The sequence below is a fragment of the Athene noctua genome, chromosome 2 (genome assembly GCF_965140245.1).
Source record: "Athene noctua chromosome 2, bAthNoc1.hap1.1, whole genome shotgun sequence".
NCBI lineage: Eukaryota > Metazoa > Chordata > Aves > Strigiformes > Strigidae > Athene > Athene noctua.
The window spans coordinates 116,061,821-116,088,448 of NC_134038.1; the positions used below are offsets into that span (position 1 = coordinate 116,061,821).

Below are 26,628 nucleotides of genomic sequence, written 5' to 3' on the forward strand. Positions count from 1 at the left end.
AAATCATCAGAATGTTACATCTGCAGTCACTGATAATCATTATCACAGAAAAAAGCAAATCATAATCCACCGTTTGATGTGAAAAAAAAAAAGTCACAGTTCAATTGCTTTTCTTTTCCTTGCCCAAAAACACCTTCAGACCTAAACTTTAGCAGTGGCTGTCAAACCATTTCTGTGCCCAGGACAGGACTACATCAGTTTTGAAAAATATGTATGTCTCACAAAGAAACTAATGCTCTCTGTATTCTCTCTTTACAGGCAGACCTACCATGGTTTTGAACAGTACAGATATTTCCATAATTTTATTCATCTTTTCATGCTTTTCAAAACAAAACTTTGCAACTGATGGCACTTCTAATGGACCTATTTTTGGAACTAATGCATCTGACACTAAACACCTTAAAGTGCCCTCTTAATTTTTCCAATATATGCATAAAGCAGATTTCAGAATGTCACTATTTTCCTTTTGGGAGAAAAAAAAAAAAAACAAAAAAACCAAATTGTATTCTAATGTTACGATACAGTATAACAGCATTTGCCTAATGGGCACCTTTAAGGGAGAAAAAAAAAAGGCAGAATTTTGAGTCTTTCTGTATAATCTCACAGGCCATTTACACACTTCTGGTGCAACAGTTACATATTAAATTTGCTCTAAGTTTCTTCTACCTGTTAAAAAGAATACGACATAGCTACTATGCTGTAAACAGGGAGAATTTCAACTAATAACATTTTTGTAGTTTTTCCACATACCTCCTGTTTCACAAAACCCCAGTACTCTATGAAGCACACTGAGAAATGCACATTCACAGGCCATGGCCTCTCGTTAACTAAAATGCCCCTTTTCCTTTCAGCTAGAACTCACCTGATGTTGTCACTATTTAATAAATACTTCTTAATGCGTGGTAGTTTGCGCAGTATTGGTTTAATATCAGACATTTCTGCTATTCTCTTCATCAACTTCACCTGTGTGGGGAGGGAAGGCAGAAAGACTACAGGTTAAGCCAACAGAAAGACTTAGCAAAAATGAACACTGTAATTCCAAAGTCAAGAATTTGAGCCTTGCTAAAGGATGCCATTAACTTTTCACCTGATCCATCCCACTGAACATTTCCTGCAGTTCTCCGGAAGGTGTAAGGTTTTTGCTGGCTCTAATAGAGGCATATAAATGCCCAGAATCTGGAATCCCATTTGACAGCTCCTGGGCAGTCTTCTTAACCAGAACTCTGAAATGTTCTTCCTCCTCAAATCGTGGGCTGAAGAAGAGAAGTAGGTCTCTAAGTCTCACACAAAAGCACACCAATGGAATATATAAGACTGAATCATTCATCGTCCCAAGTTTAACAAAGAGCTTTTAAACTGCTGGTTCACCATTTAATCCACTATATAGTCATGCAAATTATGAAATACATAGGTTTAAAAACAGAGAGCTATTAAAGATACAGTTATGAAAAGAAATGCCAAAGTAGGATCGCTAAGAAGAGGAGAATGGTTGGGTAAGAGGGGAAAAAAAAAAAAAAAAAAAAGAGAGAACCCCGACACACACGCAAAACCACAAACAAACGAATGAAACCCAATGTACAGTACTTGTTAAATATTTCACTCCATAAATGCATCATGTCTGGCAGATTTCTATCCAAGCATAGAGATGAAAAGAGCACACCCTAAAGGAAAAAAATAAAAACAAAACAAACAAAACCCCTTCACACAAGACAGCCAAAGCAATGGCCTGAGAAATGCACAATAGCTTTTTATGAAAGTGATGCTATGATGCCACCCTAATGCTACACATCACAAAACTAATGCAGGCTGTGCTACTAAAATCAGAGCAGACCTGAAATATGATTGTTCTTCACACAAAGCAAGCCTGTCAATTCCTCCTTCTCAACAGTAAGTAGCAGTTCAGAAACAGAATTTCTTATGTTTCATATCAAGTACAAATAAAACTGTTCTGGCAAATGCACCTTTCTTCAGAGGAGTTCCTCTGTTTCAGCACCAGGATCTGCAGGGAGCAGACCCAAGCAAGTCTAAAAAAGCCTTAAGAGATATTGCTAGGACTGTAATGCCCAATACTAAGATCTAATGATCTTGCAAACATTTCATGTTTCTGAACCACATTAACACTGATACACATGTTAACAGCAATTTCTATGTATAACACTTATACCATTCTGTCCTCTATCCTCTGCAAAATTCTTCTGTAGCACTCAAGAAACATGGTGACAGATGCTAGTGAAGCACTGTCTTAAAATGGATAACCACACTGAGCACTTCCCCTATGACAAAATACTAAGTTACTGTAATTTTCAAATTTATATCTTACAGAAAAAGGCACGAGTCCTTTTATATGCTGTTTTCAATGCACATTATAGCTGACATGGAAGCCCTGACTGACCCTTAACTACAGAGCTGTTACTGCAAGTGTAACATCTTGAAGTTTATGATTAATTTACCTGCTCATACACATCCAAATGTGAATCGTCTGGAATGATATGTGGGCTGACAGACATCCCACCTGTTTTTAGTTCCATTTTCTGGGCTTGTTCCCTGTAATCAAGCGCTCCACATCCCATCCTGCAAAAACCAAGAGATTTATTTCCATGTTCAGTATATGCCAAAACCAGGATCCATATGGCATTTGCAAAGTAGACTGCTTAGGCCAATACTAATTTAGCAACTAAACAATCTGGGGCATTATCAAGCAAACGTAATACTTCATACCTTATAAATGTTTCACACCAAGCTTTTCAATTAAAGGATCCTGTTAATTCAAAATGGTGTGTTAAAAAGTCTGCTTTATGTACAGGCTTGCTGCCAACATTCATATGGAACTACATTAATAACATTACATAAGCTCTTATCACCAATAAAAAGAAGATTCCTCCCAGCCCAGGTCACTTGTTCTGCTCTGTGCCACTCCTTCCCCTATGATGAGGTCAATGTTTCTGTGACCACACGGTGAAATTAGACCAAAAATCTACTCAAGTGAAAACATTAATTTCTGCTAGGCTATTTTTATTCTGTTCAGGGAATGCTTGTGCTGATGCTGGGGAACAAGGCTGAGACTGATGTAGAAGAGGAAAGGAGTTGGCAGCTCTGTGGGGAAGAGGGAAGACCATTGTTTCTGCAGGACACCTACTTACCAGCATTTCCCTTCTATAATGAGAAGAGATGCTGAAATTATTAAAAGTAGTATTATTTCAGTAAGCTGTATTACAGCTTATTGCTTCAGCTTCTAAGAAAGTAAACCTCTCACTTTGTAATGACGTTGCAGAAAAGCGGCACATATGGCTTGAGCTCCTCAGGAAGCGTGTTCAAGCTGGAAACAGCTCTGAAATAAACCACCCCGTTGGTTGGCTGAGCACAGTACTGGACAGGAATTTCATCAGCTAGGGATAAAAAAACAAAAGCAAAGAACAACCAACAGCTTCCTACTACAAACACATAGAAACAAAATAATTTCTTAGAAGATCTTCCAAGTAAGAGTTATTTTCTGTTAGTACTTGAGCCACTTCTTGTTTAAACTTTGCACATTGCAGTGAATGCTGAACTGAAGGTGTTTTATTGTTTCTGTCCATGGTAAGGTAATAGACACCTGGAGAATTTGAAGAGAGAATTAATTCTGTTGACAGAGATCACATTTTAGAGTTAACATTCAAATAAAAGAATGGTTATTTATTTAGGAACAAGGCAAGAAGTTTTTCTCCCTTATTTTTTGCCTTCACCATCTCAAAAGTTGAGGAAAGCACATTCCTGCACACTGTACAGTCTCTCTAAGCTCAGGCATTAGAAGACAGACATTAGACTTTTAACAAAACCCAGGTCATTTTAGCATCAAAATTCTACAGTACTCGACAGTTGCTGGCAATTTTTGCAGGAAAGTGTCTATCAGAAATATACTACAGAGCTGTATTACCTGCAAGATCTTGACAGAACTGTAACAAAACTGAGATCTACAATTTCTTGTTTACTATCAATCCATGGGGTAGCCACTGGCAAAGCAGGGAGAAACCTGCACTGAAGTTACGAAGAATGACAATTTTATTTTTTTTTCCCCATGGCTCCTGTATGTTATATTCTGTAAAAAATGGGTAGGGAAGGAGAGTAGTAAGGAAGGCTTGCTGCACAAGCTGCCAGTAGTGCTGCACACTGGCTAAGTCTTTGGCAAGTGGGGAGATTGCTCAAGAGCAGCAGAGCACGCCACCTCGAGACTCCTCCAGCTGCAGGGCTGGGCAGGCAGTGAGTAGGCAGGTGGCAGGGAACTTGCCTCAGGAGCCCTACTGCCAGACCCCTGGGAAGGGTGGGAGGCTGGACTGAGCAGAGAACAGCCTCACATCGCCCCTCGGAGGTGACAGCGAGAAATATCTGCAAAGCCACTACAAACCATCTACTGCAGAGGTGGTGCACTAGAGGAAAAGGACTGTAACTATGGGCAACAAAGAGTGAGCACATATGCCTTGCAAAGAGCAAAAAGGAGCAACAGCTGTGCCAGCAGCTAGGTAACACTCCAACAGTGCTGCCCTTGTGAGGAGGAAATAGTGGTTACACCAACCTGTGAGTGTTGTCTCCAGCACAGTGAATGGGATTTTGGGCTCAATGTCAGACACTTGTAGAGCTGGGAGACAAGAGGTATCCTGAGGTTTGCTCTGAAGAGCCATTAATTCCAAACCTAGTAAGGAGAGCAGACTATCAGCTTGTCATTTTCAGCTTTTAGTGAAAGTGCTGTCAAAACCTACTGAGGTGATGCAGATCAGAAAAACTCAAGAGTTTGAAGTTTAGAATTTTCTATCAATAATTTTTTCAAATATTTTACTGAAAAAAATTCTGCAGATTATCACATTGCAATAGCAAACAGAACACTCTATCTTTGCAAATTCTCCATCCAATCCCCCCTTCACATCCTGTTTACAGTAACATGCAATTCAAAGCACGGAGTAGTGACATCTGTCAGGCCTGTCCTGTCACCCAGCTCTGCGAAAGCCAACCCAGGCAACCCAGACCCTGCAGGTAAGAAGCTTCTTTCCAACATATTCCCCCCAGTTCTTACTGAAGTGCTCTGTCAGTACACGGATGCAGCTAAACTGCTGTGTTTACATTTCTGCCTTTCAAATTCTAGCTGGTCACCTCTAAGTACTCTCCAATTTATCATTGTAAATAGAAAGCTTCATCTGATTTTTCACTCCGCTATTCCCTGTCTAGTACCAAAGCTTCAGAAGATTAATGCCACTTTTTTGGAGTATTTCTGTGACTAGATCACTGTTTTCACAAAATTACAAAACTCCCAAGTTATTGCCCAGAGTAAGTTAAACACAACATTATTTTTATAGTGGGCTTTTTAAGTAGAAAAGATAAGAAAATTACAAAAATGTAAGTTTTATAGGAGCATGAAGATGACCTCACATGCTAAAAATAAACTGCTTGAAGGTAAATGGTGGAATTCATCTTGTACTTGGTGCAAGTTAACGTGGGAAAGAATAAGCACATCAATATTTTAAAACAATTTCCTTTCTTCTGCCCTACTGGAGACAGTGATCATTCTGGTTTTGAGAGTTAAAACTAATGCAATATACAAATCACACACTGTAGTGTAGACACTATACTGCATAGCCCCTTAACACATACACATGAACTTCCAACCAAAAAAGCATCCCTTTCAGAGCAAACGTTGGAGAGTGCCTGAGAATATAAGATATTCTACAGAACACCAGCTAAAAAAACCCAAATAAATATATGAAAAAACACATTAACCTTTTTCAAAGATTTGGGTTTTTTCTTCTTCAGAAAGAGCATTGACCTTTTTTTCCAGCTTTTCTGCTTCCATTTTTGCTTGTTTATCATGGTAGTCTTCCTCTGGACTCATTGACAGAGTCAATCTATGTGGATTATCCTGTAGAAATATATCCCAAAACAAAGCATTATTAATTTTGAGGGCAACTTCCTCCTAGTTTGCCTCAGATTATTGCTTCATCAGCAGGAGATAAAAAGTCTGTGAATCATTTGGCTTGCGTATTATCAAAAGTATCACAAACATGCAATTTGAACTCTTCATTTCATACAGAACAATCTGATACAAGGGTGGGGAAGAAAAGCAGCTTCCCACAAGAACAAGCATGAACAACCTTCTGTGAAATTTTAGTATAGAGTCAGAATCCCTCAACAGCACACAGTACTCATTAGTCTAATTAAATCCAGGTTAAACAACTGTACAAAACACTACAGAGCTGCATGCCACAAGTTTTATCTGAAGAATGTTCTAAGGTAGGGAAACTGGTTAAATGCAGGAGGGTTTCATTAAACACCTCTTTCAACCTGCCCAAGCTTGAATGCACAGAGATCCTCTATGATGTAAAATGTGCATGCCTTATCCTGCCAGAGAACTCCATACATTACACAAGTGTCACAACTGCTGTTGTGTCACAACTGCTCTTTGTTTATACCAGACTATGGAATTTTAATAACAAAATTACTCAAGCAGCTTCCATTTTTTATAATACTGGGAGGCCAGTCAAAAGATGGTGACCTCAAAAATTGACCGTTTCAAAGCAGGACTCAAACAGCAACATCTGTCACTGACAGACACTGCCAATAATTTGGGACAATGTAAATCAGATTCTGTTTTGAGTTTATCTCCTCTGTGCTTATGTGGAAAGACTATGGAAACCTGACTGACTATAGAGTTGAAGAGGGAAATGCAAAATTAACCAAGTATAGTAAAATGGACAGGGTGAACAGCATTCTCTCCCTTGCTCCTGGCCTTCCTGCTTTATTAGCCTCCAGGCACAGTGTATAACAGTGTATTATTTTCTGATATAAGAACATCCAACTATTCTCATTACTTCCTACTGAGTCATGTCTTTGCTTTAGCCCCCTCATCAGAGCTGCATAGTAAAGAATAGTCTCAAAAATACTGCACCTGTATTTCTTCCCTAAAAAAGACAAAATGCTAACAGCTCCCTACTAGTTCCAGACACTAACAATGCCTTTAGGAAAACAGATTTCAACTGATGCTGCTGACTCCTGTTGCCTTTGACTACATGAAAACCAGCATTTACTCACTATTAAGTCAGGTTGGCAGTTACCTGTAATAGATCTGCCCTTCAAAACAACTTGAACAATTTGACTGGAAAAAGAACAGAAACCCTCCACCAAAACAAACACCACAAAAACCACAAAAACCCAAACCCACTTTTGCACTGCTGTCACCAATTTGTTTCTTTCTGGCATTAGCTAATTCAGGGCTTCAGAACTATTCAATGTTATAATGCCTTTACTGCTTTTATTTCTTCAAGAACTCCAGTAGAACATATGAAGAGGAAACAATAAAAAGAGCAGAAAGCAACTGGCACTGACAGCAAAATTCAGACAGCAGCTCAGTAAACATGAGAAGCAACAGAACTACTTACAACCAAAGCAAAAGAGATACATCTTGCTATGCCAACACTAAGGAATACATAATTAGGTTATAATTCTCTGTTCACATCTGAACTTCTCGTTAGGAAACACCCATGTGCCCTTCTATACCATCAGGCATCATAATTCAGTAAAACATTAGTGTTTCATCAATGTTCTAATATGTGTGTTTCCAAATATCCAACCAATTCTTTCAATTTTGAAAAGTTTTCACTTCAACCATTTAAAATTAAGATACTTCAGTCAAAAGTGCTGCTGTTCATCTACACCTAAAAATAGGCAGTATGGTTATAGAAAAATTACCCTTCAGTTTAAATTTAAACACAAAATTGTGATTTAAATATTTATACTGAAGATATCTTTCCATAAGTTTGCCTACCTTAAAATACGTTTTAACTTTTTCCTGAAGAAATGTGGGATTTTCTTTAAGGCACTGCCTAAACCGAGAGACCTTATCTGCAATCTTCAGAAGCTCCACTGGATCTCCATCTTGATTCCAGCAGGAGGCTATGTACTGAATGGGAGAGAATAATTAGGTAAGCAGGACAATCCATCTGCATCTCTATAACTGACAGCATCTGTGTTCGAAAACCACTTTATAATTTATATTTGTATAGCAGACATATAATGAGTAGCTCTAATATATTTGGAGGGGGAAAAAAAAGATGAAATGTTTGTTCAGATCAAGACTATTCAGTCATCATCTGTCCTCTGTTCTCTCCATTCTGTCCTCTAATTTTATCATATCAGACCACCTTTTTTTTTTTTCCACAGGTGTGTATATCTGCATTCTGGAAATCTGTTGTAATATACTTTCCTCCCTCCCATTTAAAATAAATTCCTTTTCAGCCCAAGAAAGAAGGAAAAAATAAACAGACTGTAGAGAAAAGTAGTATTGCAGTCTACCGATCTGTTTTATCGGCCAGATGAAAGGATTTATAATAAGGTAACTCAAACATTTACCATAGATGGGACTTTGGACAAAGAAGATACTAAATAATCAGAAATATCCCCAGGATATTTCTTTCAGAAGGATTTTTATTCTAGTTTTATTCTCTAGTTTGAGTCTATTAAGTTTGCTCAAACTGTCATTAAAAGTTCTTCAAATACACCACAGGGCAAGATATCAAAACTTTCTCCATTTGTAATCTGTGTGAATGAGAAATAATGAAACAAAGTAAATATGAAAGAAAAAGTACATACAAAAGAAACGCACAGGAACTGTCAAAACTACTTTCTCTTTTCTTACCTCTTTAATTACAAGCAGGTATCCTAAGCCTTCCAGACTTTTTCAGTAATATCTATTATGACCTATTCTGTGGGAAATCCCTAAAGTGTTTTAAAGAATAGTATTGTTTAGAATATGCTCAAATAATTCTTTTGAAATAAAGGTAGTCACTCCTTATTTGAGGCTTTTGTGGGGTCATTACAACTCAGTGCTGGTTCTCAGTAAGCAACCTAAAACTTTAGCCATGTATCTAAGAGCACTGTCCAAACACTTCTTTAACACTGACAGGCTTGGGGCCGTGACCACTTCCTTGGTGTCATGGTTTAACTCCAGCCGGCAGCTGAAATGCTGGGCTTTCAACCCCAAGCCCCAAATTAAGGTTGACATATGGGTGATTCCCACAGCCCTTCACAAAGGGGGGGTGAGTTTCCCTTTAGGCTTCCCTCCAGGGTGCAGCCGGCCTGGCAGGGAGAGCCATTGGGTAAATGAGCCCCAGGCGTCACATATTAAGTAACCAAAGGTCAGGGGTCCCACTAAGGGATAAAAGCTGGACCACTGGCAGGAAGGGGCAGTGTCTGTCTGTGAGGTGGATGCACTGTGCAGAGTTCCCTGTTGGGGAAGGACCTCCTGCCTCCCTGGAACTGGGTTCCAGTCAGGTCTGGCTTTTGTAAACGCAGGCTGTATAAAGATTCAGTATGTGGCTTCCTTGGTCTTACGTATTTGGCTTGTTGACTTGGTTGTCTCCCATCCCTTCTATGGGAAACTGTATTTCACCATTTATTCCACCCATTGTTGGTTGTATGGTGGTGTTGTTGGGGTCAGTGGGATTGATGTCGATTATGTATAATCTGACTTGTTTGTACCCCCAGTACTCACCCATGTACTGACCCTTTTGTATCAAATACAATTTGGTTATTGGTTCATCTTTATGCTGGCTGTGTCCTTTATGCTAGGTCTAATAATTGGCAAAACAGCAGCTCAGCCTCACCCAGCTACTCACTCAGTCTCCTCACAGTGGGAGCATCAGAAGAGTAGAAGTGAGAAACCTGGGTTGAGATAAGGGCAGTTTAATAGGTAAAGGAAGCAAAAGCTGGGTGCAAGCAGGGCAAAAGAAGGAATTAATTCACTACTTCCCATTGGCAGGCAGGTGTTCAGCCACCTCCAGGAAAGCAGGGCTCCACAGTTACTTAAGACAAACACCATCACTCTGAACATCCCCCCTTCCTTATTCTTCCCTCAGCTTTATCTGCTGAGCATGATGCCATACAATACGGAATATCCCTTTGGTCAGCTGTCCCAGCTGTGTCCCCTCCCAACTCCTTGTGCACCTCCTTGCTGGTGGGGTGGGGGGAGAGCAGAAAAGGTCTTGACCCTGTGTAAGCACTGCTCAGCAATAACAAAAACATCCCTGTGTTATCAATGCTGTTTTCAGCACAAATCCCAAGCATAGCCCCATCCTAGCCTCTATGAAGGGATTTAACTCTATCCAGCCAAAACTAGTACACTTGGGGACCCTGTCCCAGTGCTTGACCACCCTCTCTGTGAAGATCTTTTTCCTAATATCCAGTCTGTACTTCCATGACACAGCTCAAAGCTACTTCCTCATGTCCTATTACCAGACACAAGAGAGATCAGTACCTCCTGCTCTGCTCTCCACCACGAGGGAGTTGTAGACAGCAATGAGGTCACCCCTCAGCCTCCTCTTTCCTCAGCTGAACAAACTTTAGTATCCTCAACACCTCCTCAGAACACATGCCCTCTAGTCCTTTCAGCACCTTTGTTGCCCTCCTTGGGACATGTTCTAATATTTATCTCCTTACATTGTGGAGCCCAAAACTGCACACAGTACTTGAGCTGGGCCACACCAACGCTGAGGGTAGTGGGACAATCACTTCTTTTGACCAGTTAGCATTACTGTCCTTAATGTGCCCCTGGATTTGGTTGGCCCTTTTTGGCTTTATGCGACTCATATTGAACTTGCCATCAATGAAAACCCCCAGATCCCTTTAGTCATAGAATCATCAAGTAGTTTGGGTTGAAAGGTACTTTTAAGGGTCACCTAGTCCAGCCTCCCTGCAACGAGCAGGGCCATTTCCACAGAATCACAGAAAAGACAGTCTTAATGCAGCTCAGCGTTGACATTAGTTCATTCAGCATATTCACACACCTCTTTGGGTTACTTTACAGCCCCTGTTCAGAAATAGCTCACTTACTTTTCAGCTAGATCAGGCTGCTCTTGAATATTTCCAGGCCCTTTCTACAGGGCTGCACTCCATCCTTGTCCCACAGTCTATATGTATTATACTGTCCCAGGAGCAGAATCCACATTCGTCCTTGTTAAACTTCACCCAGTTTGTGATTTCCTAGAACTCTAATCTATCAAGATGTCTCTGTAAAGCCTCTTTACCACCGAGGGAATCAACAACTCCTAATTCAGTATCATCAGCAAATGTACTTAGTGTGTACTCAACTCCTGTGTTCAGGTCACTGATAAAAACATTCAGGAGAACTGGCCCTACAGTTAAGCCCTGGGGAACACCCCTAGTGACTGGCCACCAGCCAGATGTTACCACATTTACTAAAACTCTTTAAGCCCCACTCTTCAGCCAGTGGTTCACCTATTGTCATGTGGTTTTAGTAAATACATCACACAGAAGGAAGTACTTCTAATTGTAAATCTAGCACAGCACTGGAATACAGCATGGAAGCCAAAGAATCCTTACCACATGACATGTAAGATTACACAGGCTGTCATCTGTGATAGCCAACACTGCTTCACAAAAGGCAAATCGTGCCTGACTAATCTGCTGGCATTCTACAATGGAGTGACTGCACTGGCAGATAAGGGAAGAGAAACTGATGTCACCTATCTTGACTTCTGTAAGACTTTTGACACAAAGTCCCACACAAAATCCTTGTCAGTAAGTTGGAGAGATACAGGTTTGAAGGATGGACTATTCAGTGAATAAGGAACTGGCTGAACAGCCGCATGCAAACAGTTGTATTCAGTGGCTCAACATCCAAACAGGGATCAGTCACAAGTGGCATCTGTCCCTCAGGGATCCATATTGGGACTAATAAAGGTATTGAACAGTATCAATGACATAAATAGTGGGATTGAGTGCATGCTCAGCAAGTTTGCAGATGACACCAGTTGTGGTGGTGCAGCTGATATGCTTGAAGGAAGGGATGCCATCCAGAGGGATCACGACAGGCTTGAGGAGTTGACCCATGTGAACTTTTATCAAGTTCAACAAGACCAAGTGCAAGGTCCTGCATCTGGCCTGGGGCAATGACAAGTAATCAGCACAGTTTGGGTGATGAATGGTTTGAAAGGAGCCCTGCAGAGAAGCACTTGGGCATACTGGTAGATGAAAAATTGGATATGAGGCCGCAACCCGATCTTGCAGTCTAGAAAGCTAATCAGATCCTGGGCTGCATAAAAAGAAGCATGGTCAGCACATTACGAGAGGCGATTCTCCCCCTCTACTCTCATGAAACCCCACCTGAAGCACTGCATCCAATTTGGGGTCCACAGTACAGGACAGACATTAACCTGTTAGAGCAGATCCAGAAGAAAGCCATAAAAGTGATCAGAGGGCTGGAACAGCTCCCCTGTGAAGAAAGGCTGAGAGAGTTGCGGTTGTTCAGCCTGGAGAAGAGAAGATTCTGGGGAGACCTTATTGTGGCCTTTCAATATATGAAGGGGGCTTCTAAGAAAGAGAGAGACTTTCTGCCATGGCCTGTACTGACAGGACAAGGGACAACTGTTTTAAAACGAAAGAGGACAGATTTAGATTGGATATAATAAATAAATTCTTTACAGTAATGGTGATGAGACCCTGGCACAGGTTGCCCTGAGAGGTTGTGGATGCCCACTCCCTGGAAGTGTTCAAGGCCAGGTTGGACAGGGCTTTAAGCGATATGATCCAGTGAAAGATGGCTCTGCCCGTGACAGGGGGTTTGGAACTAGATGATATTTAAGGCCCCTTCCAGTCCAAACCATTCCATGATTACTTTAGTTATAACTAGGGTTCCTTTCAGGCCCTTTTCAAGACCAACTTCTAAAACATGACCTCAGGGAAAAGAACTGAAATATCACCCTCCTCTATGGGAGTATTAACACTAAATGCTGCATGCCTGGTCTTTAAAAGCAAGAATTGTTTAGGAATTGTTCTAGAATTAAGTCCTAGCAGTTGAATCAACTTCAAGGCTTAAAAATGGTGTAAGATAAAGTACAAGTGTAAATATTTCATCAGACAGAATTACTCACACAATCTGAAGACATGCTAGAAAGTACTGGCTGTCAAAAGTCAGGCACATTTTGCCAGATTATGCTATGGAACATGACAGGCAATTAGATATCCACAATTTTTCTGTTTCACTGTACAGCAATCTTATTTAAAACAGCTCTTGGTTGTGCTCTGCCGTTTACAAGTCTCATCAATCCAGGGCTCCACTTCTTTACCTAACTTTGTATGCCTAAGGAATAAATCCTGTTCATGCTAAAGATACAACACTTGAGAGACAGATCACAAAAGAGCTGCAGCAACTTCAGTTGTTTAGAAGAGTAGAAAAAAAACAGGATACTAGAGAACAAGTGGCAGCAGGAGGTCCTGACTTCCAAACTGACTGCAAATACTGGAGCTAACTCGTGCCCAAATTTACGACGACTTGCAGACTTCTCAAAGACACCACATTCCGCTCTGGAACATATTTTCCGTAACAGCTTTGTATCAGAATTTTGATATGGCTTTGGTATCAAAATTTGGGCCAAAGATAGAATTAGTGTGCATTTCCACTTGTGAATCTTGAAATTAAATTACAACAGTACAACCCTAAATTCCACAAAAAAGCACAGTCCTTCTATTTGCTTTTTAAAAATACACAGGCATCTAGCCAAAACACACAGTTCCAAGAGCCAGTACGACATGCCTCTCTTATAGAAGTAATCAGTGCTACTGCAATCAAAGCTACTATTCAGGCAAAGACAACAGGCTCACTGCCTGATTAGTTCATACAGTGTGGAATCCAGCAGTAGTTTGAAGACTACTGGAAAGAACAAAGAAAGATGTACATAAGATGACAAAGGAAAAGCCCTTAAGTGAAAAGTTTTATGTGTCAAGAGCCTGCAAAGCAACCACAAATTTCATAAACTTGTAAACGGTAAATTTCCTACCCATTCCTAAAAAAACAGCACACACAGGCACACACAGAGACTTACAGATGTCAGTGCAAGTCCAAAACTTGTAGACTGATGCTTCAGCTGGATTTCAATTTTGTGAAGTAGAGCTTCAATCCTATCTTCCTCAAATCCTTTCCTTTGGGAAGGGGTGATGAGAGAAGGAAATCATATCCATTAACACTGATCACTTTAAGTGAAGTTATGAAAATGAATTATAACATTGATAAAGGAAGCATTACAACATAATGTCTTCCACACCGAATAAAAATTGATATGAAACAATCTTATCATGCTGTGTCATTTAGTGAAACTGCATTAATATCATTAAACTGCTGAAGGTTATGCTGATGAATACGCTGCAATAGAGGAAGTAGCAGATACAAGTTTTAAGAGTATGGAACAGTATTACTGCTTCTTTGGTGCACTTATTTTAATCTAACTGAATTTTTAAGGAATGTTATTATACATATACCTGTATTATTACATGCCTATATATTATTATGTTATTAATATCTAATTGTAAAAGACTGTAAGAAAGAACTAACAGTACTCTCAAAAGTTTAGCAGTACTCACGCAATAACTTCATCAACTGTTCTAGCAATTATCTGTTTCACAGTATCAATGTCTCTTTCAGCAATACCCTGTAGACCAACACTGAAATAAGCTTCTCTTGTTGAGCCATTAAACCTAGAATAAAACATATTCAACTCAGTGACAAGTACTAGAACTTAAGCATTAAACCTGCCAGCAAAGGCAGAAGGGTAAAACCACCCAGCATTTTCACATACACACACGGAGGATTTTAAAGACTAGACAGAAAGAAAAATAATTACCGAAGAGACAAGAAATGGAACTTAAAAGCATTTTTTTGTTCAATTTCAGTAGCAGTAGCCACTGTTAAGAAAACATATGGTGTGTGATATTAGAGAAAGAAAAACAGTTGCAGAAGAAAAGCTGGTCTTTTCTGTTCATCTTCCCACTCACCTCCAAGTACCTTCAGGTAAAGAGGTCTCTTTTTTTAAGGTGAACCTTTTAGCTGTTTGTAACACCAAACACACATTCTATTTAAGCTGGTGAGTGGAATGCTACTTTTAAATTTGTACTTTTAAAGAAGTATTTGTAAAGTAACTAGTGAAGTGTTCCATGTTTGTTGCAATTATTTTCAATAGTACTTAAAAAAAAAGTAAAGATAATTTTGCCCAAGCTGTCAGTCAGGGTTAATCATAAGAACCCATCTTTAGAGAGACAAATTGACACCTGCAGAAAAACAGAACACCTAGAAGTTTGAACCAAACCCAACAAACAAAAGCCAGTAGGTGCTCATTGCCTCTAAACATCCACTATTACATATCTAAAAACCACAGAAGAAATTCAATGGCAGACTCAGGTGTTGAATTCCAGAACCTGATCTCTGAAATCAAACTTACTCTTCTAGACTGATTCATCGGCACAGTCACTAAGCAAATTAAGGCCAACTCACTGTATGTTCAACACCATGCTAATATAGTCAACCTGGAAAAAGCTCAGCTGACAAAACATACAACCAAATCACTACTTCAGTGTCTAAAGACAGATATTAAGATGTCTGAATGGCACTGGCATGCATGACAGAGGACTCACAGGAAGCCCGGGACTGTAGAGACAGTTCAAGACAGGCAGAACACTCTAAGACATTAAAATCATAGATTAATATATTAAGGTTTTCCACTCAAACATCTGAGACAGTCAGTGGAGACAAAGGCGTGATTTTTGTCATCGCCAAGTCTAAAAATCAGTCAGATGAATCATGCCCTGTGAACGCGCTTCTTTCTTTCCAACAATAAAGGCAAACTACGATGAGCAGCTGAGCCTGTAGTTAGGTGAAGACAGCCCACCCACCCTTAGTCTGCAGGACAGAGAAAACTCAGAAGACTGGCTGCAAAAGCTATAGTTTGAGTAAGCCCTTTTGGTACTGAGGCAATGGCAAGTTAACGGTACCAAATTGCACAAAAGCACATTTGTGCCAAACCTACCTGCTAATAAATCACAGATTTAAAGCAAAAAAAGCAAAGGAAACACAGTACAGAGAAAAGCTAGCAAACTTTTCTGATTAATACTAAATGGCTAAGATGAAAACTCCAAGTAAATTAGGGCACTGAAGGCATACCATATTTTTATCTACCCATTTTTCCTGTTCATAAGCTTTAAACAGTACACCTTTGTTTAAGCTAAAATAGCTTCTACTGAATTATTTTGACAAGCCAAAAATTAATAGTTGAGAATGCTTTACAGTTCATCAGTAGAAACTCTTAAGATGTTTTAATAGTGAAATATGATTATTCTGGGGTAAACTGCCTATATGAGAAATTACTTCTCTCATCTTAATAGCGATTTGTAACTTTTCTAACATTGCTTATAGTGATGAAATGTAAGTTGCAACACTTACCCAACATCAGGAGAAAAGTCTGTACCAACACCAGACTCAATTAAGGCTTTGTAGAAAGGAGAATTCGGCCCATCAACCAACAGTGAAGACAACAGGCTTAGTGTGAACGTTTCAAAAGTGTCTGTAATACTGAAGAAAAATTAATAGATCTTAAAAACCATCAAGCTACAAATGTGACACCCAGCATCACTGAGTTAATTTCAGAATAAACACTTCCACGAAACAAGGGAGCAAGTGAGAAACAATTGTCAGTTATAAACACCGCACCAAACCTTAGGCAACTAAGAGGGTTCTGCATCTTACACTTGTTATAAGTAGCAGCAAAGCAAGTTAAATTAGGCTGCAGTGGTAGATAAAGTTAGTAGTAGGGTCATACAGAAAAGCTTGCATGTGGCAGGAAATTGAAAGACAGGAAGCCAGTGTTCCCAAAAGTCTAATTCACTGAAGAGCTCTGTAAGATAACGGCTGATTTTCCTTATGTCTATCTGCTAAAGAAAAAGACAGGAAAAATTCTGTTTAGCAACTAAACTTTCATTTACTAAAGCAGGATTTGTCTAGCTTTCCCATGGCATTATTTACCTTAAAGATGACATTTATGAAGAGGAACTGGGGGACATGCAATATGCCTGCATCTTGCTTATAGTTCCAAAATGAGCCTTTGATTCAGAACGTCATTTTGATATACTTACTCTGTCAATAAGTAGCTGACGCTGACAGTCGTCTGCTTGGAGGGATTGGCAGCAAATGAGTCTAAGCCACATGTTACACTGTGTTCTCTCTGTAAAGTATAATAAATACATTTAATGCAGACTACAGTTAGAGCAGAAGTTACAAATAAAAATATGTATCTTCATAGCATCTTCCTTCCAAAGATTTCAAATAATTTTACAGATACTCAGTATTCACGAGTAAATACATAAACACAGGATATCTTGAAAAATAAGTGCTACCTCAGTTTTTACAAGTGGAGAACAGAGGAGAGGATCAAGAAAATCTGGCCATAATAACACTCTGTGCTGGGTTTCAAAAAAATGCTTAAGCTGCTGGACAAGACAGGGAGGAAAAGGGGGAGGGGAGAGGGACAGAATGGAAAAAAATTTTGTTGACACCAATGTTTGGAAGTTTGGGCACCATTAGAGGGCATATTTCCTGACATTTAGTATCAGCTTTTCTCTCTGTAGCATGAAATGGTTTCCATTAATAAATGCTTTAGTGCTTCAAATGATGAGGGACTTGACAACTAGAAATAAGAAAAATAAACAACTGTACACAACCATTACATTACTGAAACTCAAAAGTAAATGTTATTTTTCCCCACTGTAGCAAAAAATAAAAATAGTTCAGCTCATTTAAACACAAACACACAACTAAATAAAAAAGTAACTCCAGCAGGGTGGGCTAAAATATTAACCTGTTCAGTTTCTGCAATTACAAGATTGGACGTGTACTGTTTCATTTTACTTGTTTCATTTTAATTTTTTTTAACTTACAGGCTTTTCCCAGAGTTTCTGTTTTGGGATGTCAGTATGTGATTCAATTCTTTCAAATTTTATCAATGCTTCCTCATGTATTTGTTTCAAATGTTGCTCCAGTGGAAAATTACCGTAAGTGAAAAATCTGCATTTCAAATGAAAAACTGGGATTAAGCATCAGATTTTACATTAAATTTACAGTAACAGCTTTTATTATATTCTGAATTTCATGTGTCTTCCACTGATTCAGTTACATATAAAATGGCACATGCTTATTAATGCCCCTAGGTTAAAGACTCACCAGTTTGCCACATACATAAACCTCACAGATCTCCTGGTAAAATTCCACATTTTTCAACTTCTGTTTCATGCTTCAGAGGCCACAAAAAGCTAGAATTTTTTAGTTGCAGCAATATACAATACTGCAGAGAAAATAATACTAGTAATTGAAAGCAGAATCCCAGTGCTCTAAAGTTTCAGAAAACAGAATTCTTATGATCCTCACACATAACATATAAAATATGATGATCCATGTCTCAACTGATCTATAACACAGCTGAGTTCTGCAGGTCAGTCTACCAAGCACATTCCCATACCTAAAAGAAACACGGCTGACTTCCGCTGGATTAAATATGATCATGAGGTCTGTCTCAGACAAATCTTATTCCCCAATTAAAATCTAAACACAGGTACAGTAGAATACTTGATAAGAAAAACAAAGGATAGTAAATTCATTATTGTGACACAAGCTGATGTTCCATAAGTGAACTAATCAGACTAACAGATTGAACACAAAATTGATGCAGAAGAAATGACGATACTATAGATTTCCCTCCACATCACTTTCAAATTGGCTTTTAGCTTAAATATATTTCTAGTACCAACAGAATTAGCACCTGACTCGAATATCCATTATTTAGAACCTGATACAGTAATGTGTGATCCAGAAGCAAATGAACAGCCATTCATTTGTAACTTCTTTTTATATCTTAATCTGTGTTGACTTCAAGGAGGACAGGAACCCCTAGACTCATCTACACTACTTGTACCTTAACTCCCTAACGTTATCGCCAAATATGCATTAGTATGTTCCATTTCCCCCACCCCGACATATGAGTTCAAGATAAACATCAGTAAACAAAAATCCCCAGAACAAATCCTCACAATCAAGCAGACAGAAAATCAGCCGTCTCTCTTTCCTGCCTCCAATTCACCCTTCACTGTGCTTCCTAGAGCAAATTCCTTGCCTCAGTGCTGTCCTAGCTGCTGTAGGGCATAGGCTATCTAAATTGCTGGTCATGTGAATGAAAACGCTGGTTCTCCCCTCATAAAAGTACGAACAGAATGCTAACACACTATATAAGATAGAAAAGTTTGTCACAAATTTCAGATACCTGGAATTGCTTGGATGATAATGTGTGGCATGGAACTGTTTAAGCTGCTCCCATGTAAGATCAGGAATACATAATGGATCTCCACCAGATACTACACCGTAAGTGTGATCAGGAAGGATTTTATTCTGCAAGTGCTGTGCAAATATCCTCTCATTATCTGTCTTAAGAGGAAAACACCACATTTCAGTAAAAGCCACCAAAACACATTTTAAAAATAAAATGCGCTCAATAAGAAGACCTCAGAGCTCTAACTTACACAAGAATGCCCCCTAGCATAAGCATTTTGTTCTGTAGTGCCACATACTTTTGTAAAACTAGCTACGTTATCACATCAACTTAAAAGATTACTTAAGTTCTATAATAAAATCCATTAACAAGATGCTTTTTGTATGTAAACAAGTTTTTGACAGACCAACATTAAGAATAACCATGTAACAGTTTGCTGACTTTACTAAGGATTTAAATTTCACAAAGGAGGAATGGAAATCTCTACTGCAACAATGCCATTGACCTGCTCCTTAAGCCACTTCACTGTGTATAAGATTTTAAACCAAACAATCACAAAACTTACAAATGCCCCTTTCATTTCATTAAAAACAACTCCTTTGAAAACCAGAGGTGTCTGAGGATCAGCTGGGTTCTCATGTTCTAACCTCCAACCTTCTTGCCTGAAAAAATTAATAACAGGAAGTATTGAGAGTTTGAAGGTTTTGGGTTTATTTTGGTTTGGGTTTTTTTTAAGGTTTTTATACATCTCAAGCTGTCCACATCTTACCAGAAATCTAGTTGCCTCAAACATGGAAAGAAAGCTGCATCCAAGTACACTGACAAGAGATTCTGAAAATCCTTAGGATTTTGTGTTGAAAATGGATAGAGTGTGTAATCACTAGCTGCATATAATCAAACATAAAAAGATCAGAATTTTAGAAAGTTTAAGATGCATTTTTCTCTCATTTATTTTTACGTTCTCATCCATATAACTGTAAGAGAAGAAACTTACTCTATGAGATATATTTTTGCTGAGGAATATACGTAAGTTTAACACCGCAATTCTTTTACTATGAAAACTTTGCTTTTTGATATATATATATATATATAAAATTAAATGTATTGTTGCATACGATAAAGATCCAGCTCTACTGGGACTCTGTAACTTCCAAATGAACAAAATCTGTTTTGTTGTCTTGCCTTGTTAGTTTTTTTAACATCTCACAACATTCACACAACGGCTTTCCAAAGGGAAATTAAGGAGAGCCGACAGACATCTCTACTGCAATAAAACCACACACATTTTAAGTGGTATTATTTACTTTGGGCTCACCTGTGAAAGCATTCATAAAAGTGGACAGAGACCTGTTCAACATTTTAAAGAATGGATCTCTGCAGGGATACTTTTGAGAACCACATAACACTGTGTGCTCGAGAATATGCGGGACCCCCGTGCTGTCCATTGGAGTGGTTCGGAACTGTACACTGCAAGACAGAGCACACAGAGAGGAATGCAGTTATGTGTGACGAGAAGTCCACCCACTTCCTGTCTGCAGCTGTGATTTATGGGAACATTATCACTGTCTAGTAACTAACATGACATACAGCATGACGCAGAGTTACTGCGTTCTTAAGACTCTTCAGTGCTCAGCCACCTCTTCCAGAGGGTGTACAACTTCTGCACTTCTATATCTGGACGTAGAACAGAAGTTTTCAGCACATAATTAAACACATTTCTTTTTTACCCAAAAGGCTCAGGGAAAAACTTCATGGAATGTTATGGAAAAAAGTAGTTTACATCTTGCAACTATAGGGCAGTTTATCGGAAAGTCCAGTTTTCAGCTTACCAATACACAAGACACAATAATAAATTTGAAGTAGTTTAGCTGAGAGCCACAAAGATGGCTGGAGCCATGCCCTCAAAAAAAGGCTGAGGAAATAATGCTCATTTAGCCTGGACAAGGAAAGGCATCAGGGAACTCAACAGCTGCCTTCAAATCCCTACAAGGAGGTTATGATGAAGATAGGTTCTTTGCACAGATACACACGATAGAAGGATGAGAGACAATGTTCATAAACTGAAGCAAAGGAGGTTCCAACTTTGTATTAAAGAAAAAACTCCCCCCACATAGACAAACATTTGGAACAGGTTGCGTAGAAAGGTTGCATAATCTCTGTCTTTGGAAGTTTTTAAGGCCCACCTAGATACATGTCTGAGGAACTGCACCTGACCCTGTTTTGAGCAGCAGACTGAACAACAGACCTCATGACATCTGTTCCAACATGAAAAACTCTTAAGGAAATCCTCTTTGTTATCACAGAAATATCCAGTTATGAAGCTGAATTATAATTTAGAAACCACAAGGTGATGCCAAGATGCAATGTATTATATATATATTAACGTTTTACCTGAACAGATTATTGGAGTCCTCCCGAGCCACATGTAAATACCTGGCTCCTGTACCATCGTGACTAAGCTTCACTGCAGTCAGGAACAGCTCAGGAACAGCTGTGACCTGCATTGGGAGAAAACATCTGTACTACAGTGTGACAGCAACTAGGTCAAATCAATCATGGATGATGTAACAATGATCAGTTTGTTGATCCTGTATATAATACTGCAGTACTGAAATTCAAGTTCTTTGTTCGGGGGGAGTGGGGGGTAAGTAGCCTGCAAATGGAAAATAAAGTTTAAAGAAGCAATTAAAATACACTATGACCAAAGTACTATACTCTTCTGGTACGTTAAGACCAGAGCAATTCGATTAGAAATACAAAGAAAAGGCATATATTCAAATGCCAGTGATTAGATCAGCAAAGAAAAATCAAGGAACTCAGTTCTACCACTAGCTCTGTCACTAGCAATCACTTTTTGCAAATTACCTTTACCCTGCCTCTGCTTTTCTCTTTAAAAAAGTGAAAAGAAATTCGACACATTATTTCCATCGCAGGATCTTCACAAAGGCATTAAAAGCAGCTTAGAAGATAAAATATTACTTGAATGCATTTCACAAAACAGCACGCAATGTCCAGTGAAGTTCAGTTATCTGTCAGGACTTTCAGAAGACTCAACATCTGTAGCGGACACACGAACTCCCGTGGTGCGTTATCTACTCCCGAAGAGTTAACTCCCTATAGGAACATGTGTTAATGCTACCTACAGAATTTGGTTGCAGGGAAGTAACTACAAGGAGCTACTGTATCATTTTTTAACTGACCACCCAAAACATCTATGCCAATATTCAGCGTGTAGACTCCTGGCCTCACTCTGGCGCTTTCCAACCAAGGGCAAACGCACCTACGCAAACACAGGGGAAACATCAGCGAAGGGCGACGCTCACCTGCTTCACAGTGAACCCGTGGACCTGCTCGCCAACCCTGTGCCGCAGCGCTCTCTCATTAGCGGGAACGCTCTTCCACCTCCACGACGTCTGACTCAAAGACCTGAAATAACACCTCCCTTTACAACAAACACGACCCCGCGCCCCGGTGCTACCGCAGCGAACCAGACGCGGCCCCCCACCGCCGCGCCCAGGGACGCCGCCCGCCCCGGGGCCCGCCGGCCTCGGCTTGCAGCTGCCCCTGGGGCGTGGGGCCCCCCCGCCCGCCCGGGGCCCTCTGTCCCCGCCCGGGACACGGCGCGGCGTTCCCCGCCCCTCGGCTGAGCGCGGCCGAGCCGGGGACAGCGCGGAGCCCGCCAGGGCCCGCGGCGAGGCCCGGGGCGGCGGCGGCGGCGGCGGTCGGGCCGCCTTCCGCGCCGAGTGCCGGCAGAGGGGCCGGCGCCGGGCGAAGGACTGGCGGGACCCCCCGCCCGCTGCCCCCAGCTCCCTCCCCGCCCTCACCGGCCGCGGCTCAGCAGCCCGCCGGCCGCCCGGTAGCGGCTCCACATGGCTCGGCGCCTCAGCAGCGGGACGGGCCGCACAGCCGGGCCGGCGCAGGCGCCGCGGCCCCCGCCCGCATTGGCGGCGCCGGGAGGCTCCGCCCGCCCTGCCGCCGGCCCGGCGGGGAGCGGCCCTGCGCCGGGAAACGGGGCCGGGCCGGGCCGTCCCAGCACCCGCCCGCCCAGCCCCGGGCGGCGGGTCCCGGAGCGGGGCAGAGGGCCTTAGCGGGAGGGAAATCACAGCCCCAAAACATTAGACTTTTGGGGGAGGATGTCTTGGAAGTGTCTTTACCTGTTCGGGAGGTTCTCAGGAAAATTAAAAGCTGCGTTGGTGGTGAAGGGACCGACCTTTGAGTAGAGCTTATTGTTTGCTTTTTCAAATAAAAAAAAAAAAACAAAAAAACAAAAACACAACACCCGAGATAAATGCGCTTCAAGGGCTGCATCTCTCCTTGCTCATGTCTTGCCAAAGCATCCTAATATTTTTATGCAAAAATTCCGTGAGGAAAATGAGCTAAGTAAACAGTGGGAAACTAAACCAGGCTTTGATCCCGCAATTCTGTGTGTGTGTGCAGAGCCTCCATGTGTTGCACAAGGCCGTTGACAGGGGGCCCGCACAGTTTAGATAAGCTAGCAGGGACACAGATGTACTTCTCCCAGTTAGTGCTGTAACAGGGACCTTAGTGAAGATTCACAGGATGCCAATGTACCTGTACAGGAAAGTGCAGGTACAAGCCTAGATTTTTACTGCTTCTGTTTTGCAAACTAATACGATTTTTAGGTAGTACCTTGTAACTGATTTCACATCACGTGTTCACGAGGTTTCCGAGAAGGCCAGCACCTGTGAAGAACGGCCACCAAATTACCGGTACCTCGTTTCTGAATGTAAGAGTGCTGTTACCTTTTTTAGACATACGAAGCCTGATGCTGAAAGAGGACACTGAGTGGGATTTTAAACAAAATCAGAGTGAATAACAGGCGCTCAGCATGTCTGAAGCCTCTTGTGTTTAGTTCTTTGGGTATGATGTTACCTGGAAAAACTGGAATTTAAAGTATCCTGGGAATTTTTGTCTCTGCCATCTCTGACCTCTTCCTCCTCTTTGCTGTCTGGCATGCGGTTGTCTGCGTCCCACTGCACCTGTGATCAGTCACGTTAGGGATTTAACCATCTGTGCCTGCCTCAGCCCTCTCCCTGCCCTTCTGCCCTCCCCACCCCTGCTGCCCAGCACATCGCCCTAAAGCACGTCCTCCATCTCCCCGCCAGCTGCATGGCTCCTGATCTCTCCAGCACCATTCATTTCCTCTGTTTTTCTCATTTGTGTTTCCCATGTAATTTCCCCATTTCATTAATTTTTAAATTAAATAAAATAGCCAATAACTTGCAGTAGTTAAAGTCTGGATGTTGTGCATTAACCTATATAACCTGTCACCGATCTTAATTACATTTCTCTTTTTTTTTTTTTTTAGGCTAGTGAAAAGATCCAGTAACTTCCATGGAAAGTTTAGATGCTGTGTACTAGTGAATGCAATTTGTTTGCTCCCTATTTTCGTTTATACTTGATTTCCTCCCTGTTTTCTACCATTTCACCCGCAGTGTTTTTTGGCCTTTTTTTCTCTATTTGTTTCAGATGAGATTCAAGTCACGCCTCGTTGATGGGAGCTGCTTCCAGTATATGTTTCTTTTCAGTCTATGCTTCAATGTATGTTTCCAGGAACTATATGTTTCTAACACTATGAAGGACCAGACCTGATGGGAACTTCTACATTTTTTCAAGCTAAAAGCAAACGATGACATAAATGTATAATAAGCAATGTTCTCAAAAGAATAAACATGTAGAAAGAAGTACTTCTGAGACTCAACTAGAACCATGTGTTTACACTGCACGATTCAATTTTCAAATATTTCTACATATTTTCATATACTTGTGGTTTATTATTTGTCCCAACAAGGTTAACTTATAGCAATTTTTATTTCAGAAAAACTATACCGTTCTTTCTGTTGACTGTTCAGTTCCTTAGTTTTACTAACAATTTCCTAATTTGACCATAAGCTACTGTCTTTTTTTACATATTTCTTCATGGTTTGCTTCATGGTTTATAATATTCATGTTAATGGAACATCAGGCCAGCATTCTGGTGCAGACATTTATTTATTTTTAGTTGATGTTTATATTTGAGGGATGATTTATTGGCTGTCTCTTTTCATATCACTGACATAGCATTTGACAGGCAACCTTTCCCAAACTTAACCAATATGAGTGGGCAGAGTTTCAAAATACGTCAAACATCACTCCTAAACTTAAATTAATCACAAAGTGGAAGTCTTTTATACCACCCTTTAGATAACTTTGAAATATCTTTTCTTTCTCCTGCTACATTCGTACATGATATTATTTATGAATGTAGGAGCATACATGTATATATATATATATAATTTTGTAAATATGTCTTTTTCATCTTAAGAAAAGGATACTTCAGCAAAACCTCACTGCCATATAAAAACATAACAGATATAAAGCTATCTTGACCAATTTGTCTTCATAAATCACATAAAACTGTTTGGATTACCATGACCAGATTCTGCTTTCAGTTATTTAGCAACAAATTCTATGTTGCAATTACTTCAAAGAGTTTTTCCACTGGTGAAAATAAGATGACAATTTGATTCTCAGTGTTATAATAGAGAGATACCTTTACGTTATTTTCCTTCAAAAGATGTTGTTTTCAGCACAAGTTAAAGTAAATATTTGGGCTAAAGTGTCCCATGCCTGCACAAGCTGCTTCTTTCAAAAAATTCAACTAAAACTGTTCAGAAACCAAAATGTGTGTTTAAGAAGTTTCATTCTTTATCATCTGCAGCAGAGACTGGTCCCTCCCACTTGTCAAGTGGATATCATTAAAGTCCAAATTTTGCCATGTTAAAATCTCTGAAAAATATTTATTACAGCTGGAAAACTGTATTTTCTATGGTGTCCCCTACCAAGCATGCTTGGATCTCAATATTTCTCCCTGCACAGAGCATAGACTGTGCCTGCACCTTTCTTCCAGGGTTTTCTCAGTGCCAAAGTTAATAAAAATTATTTCCTCTGTGACTGCCTCACCCCCCCAGGAGAGAGACCAGTGATTTTCTGCACAGCCCTATACTATATGTTGTCAGAAGCAACATAAAACTCCTTATGAAAGTCAGCAAAAGTTAAAGGAAAAAAGACTATGCTTAAGGTCTACTGAAAGATAGAAATTTAAAGGGGATACAGTTGGAATGTCAGAAATCGTGCTTTGTCAGTGAACAAAATAATCTGCCAGTCAGCCCTTTTCTGAAGGCCATGAGCCAAAACTCTGTGGAGGAACTTCATGGCCACAAAGTGGCAGCTGGTGAATTGAGAAGAATGAACTTTCACATCCCAGATGCCAGCCATGCTCTTCCCCTGTTCCCTGCAATCACCACCCATCACCTTCCTGAGAGAGGATCTGTAAGAATAGGTCTTGGAGAGGACGTGAGCACGACCCCAACTTCAACTGTATCTTGAACATCACTGAACCCTATTAGTACCCTTTGCTTGTGTATCAGTTTTGTTTCTAAAATTATTTATGTGCATCCCTATTTTAAAGTATAATATCTTTGATAGCAAAACATGAGCGAGCCAAGGG

General features: G+C 40.3%; 1 protein-coding gene across 1 annotated transcript in view; it reads right to left on the bottom strand.

Moving 5' to 3' along the window:
- Positions 1-23,050, bottom strand: part of PITRM1 (pitrilysin metallopeptidase 1) — a 30,650-nt gene extending 7,600 nt beyond the window's left edge. The window contains exons 1-20 of the mRNA XM_074899964.1: positions 22,943-23,050; positions 22,442-22,544; positions 21,510-21,616; positions 20,434-20,585; positions 19,888-20,002; positions 19,684-19,780; positions 19,113-19,273; positions 17,737-17,863; positions 16,936-17,024; positions 16,247-16,375; positions 14,395-14,508; positions 13,860-13,956; positions 7,787-7,921; positions 5,746-5,884; positions 4,550-4,666; positions 3,254-3,386; positions 2,451-2,571; positions 1,585-1,661; positions 1,088-1,253; positions 863-963 (exon numbers count right to left, since the gene is read on the bottom strand). Of these exons, the coding sequence (XP_074756065.1) occupies positions 863-963; positions 1,088-1,253; positions 1,585-1,661; positions 2,451-2,571; positions 3,254-3,386; positions 4,550-4,666; positions 5,746-5,884; positions 7,787-7,921; positions 13,860-13,956; positions 14,395-14,508; positions 16,247-16,375; positions 16,936-17,024; positions 17,737-17,863; positions 19,113-19,273; positions 19,684-19,780; positions 19,888-20,002; positions 20,434-20,585; positions 21,510-21,616; positions 22,442-22,544; positions 22,943-22,989 (2,327 nt within the window). The 5' untranslated portion in view covers positions 22,990-23,050. The remainder of the gene's footprint in view (positions 1-862; positions 964-1,087; positions 1,254-1,584; positions 1,662-2,450; positions 2,572-3,253; positions 3,387-4,549; positions 4,667-5,745; positions 5,885-7,786; positions 7,922-13,859; positions 13,957-14,394; positions 14,509-16,246; positions 16,376-16,935; positions 17,025-17,736; positions 17,864-19,112; positions 19,274-19,683; positions 19,781-19,887; positions 20,003-20,433; positions 20,586-21,509; positions 21,617-22,441; positions 22,545-22,942) is intronic.
- Between the last annotated feature and the right edge of the window lie 3,578 nt (positions 23,051-26,628).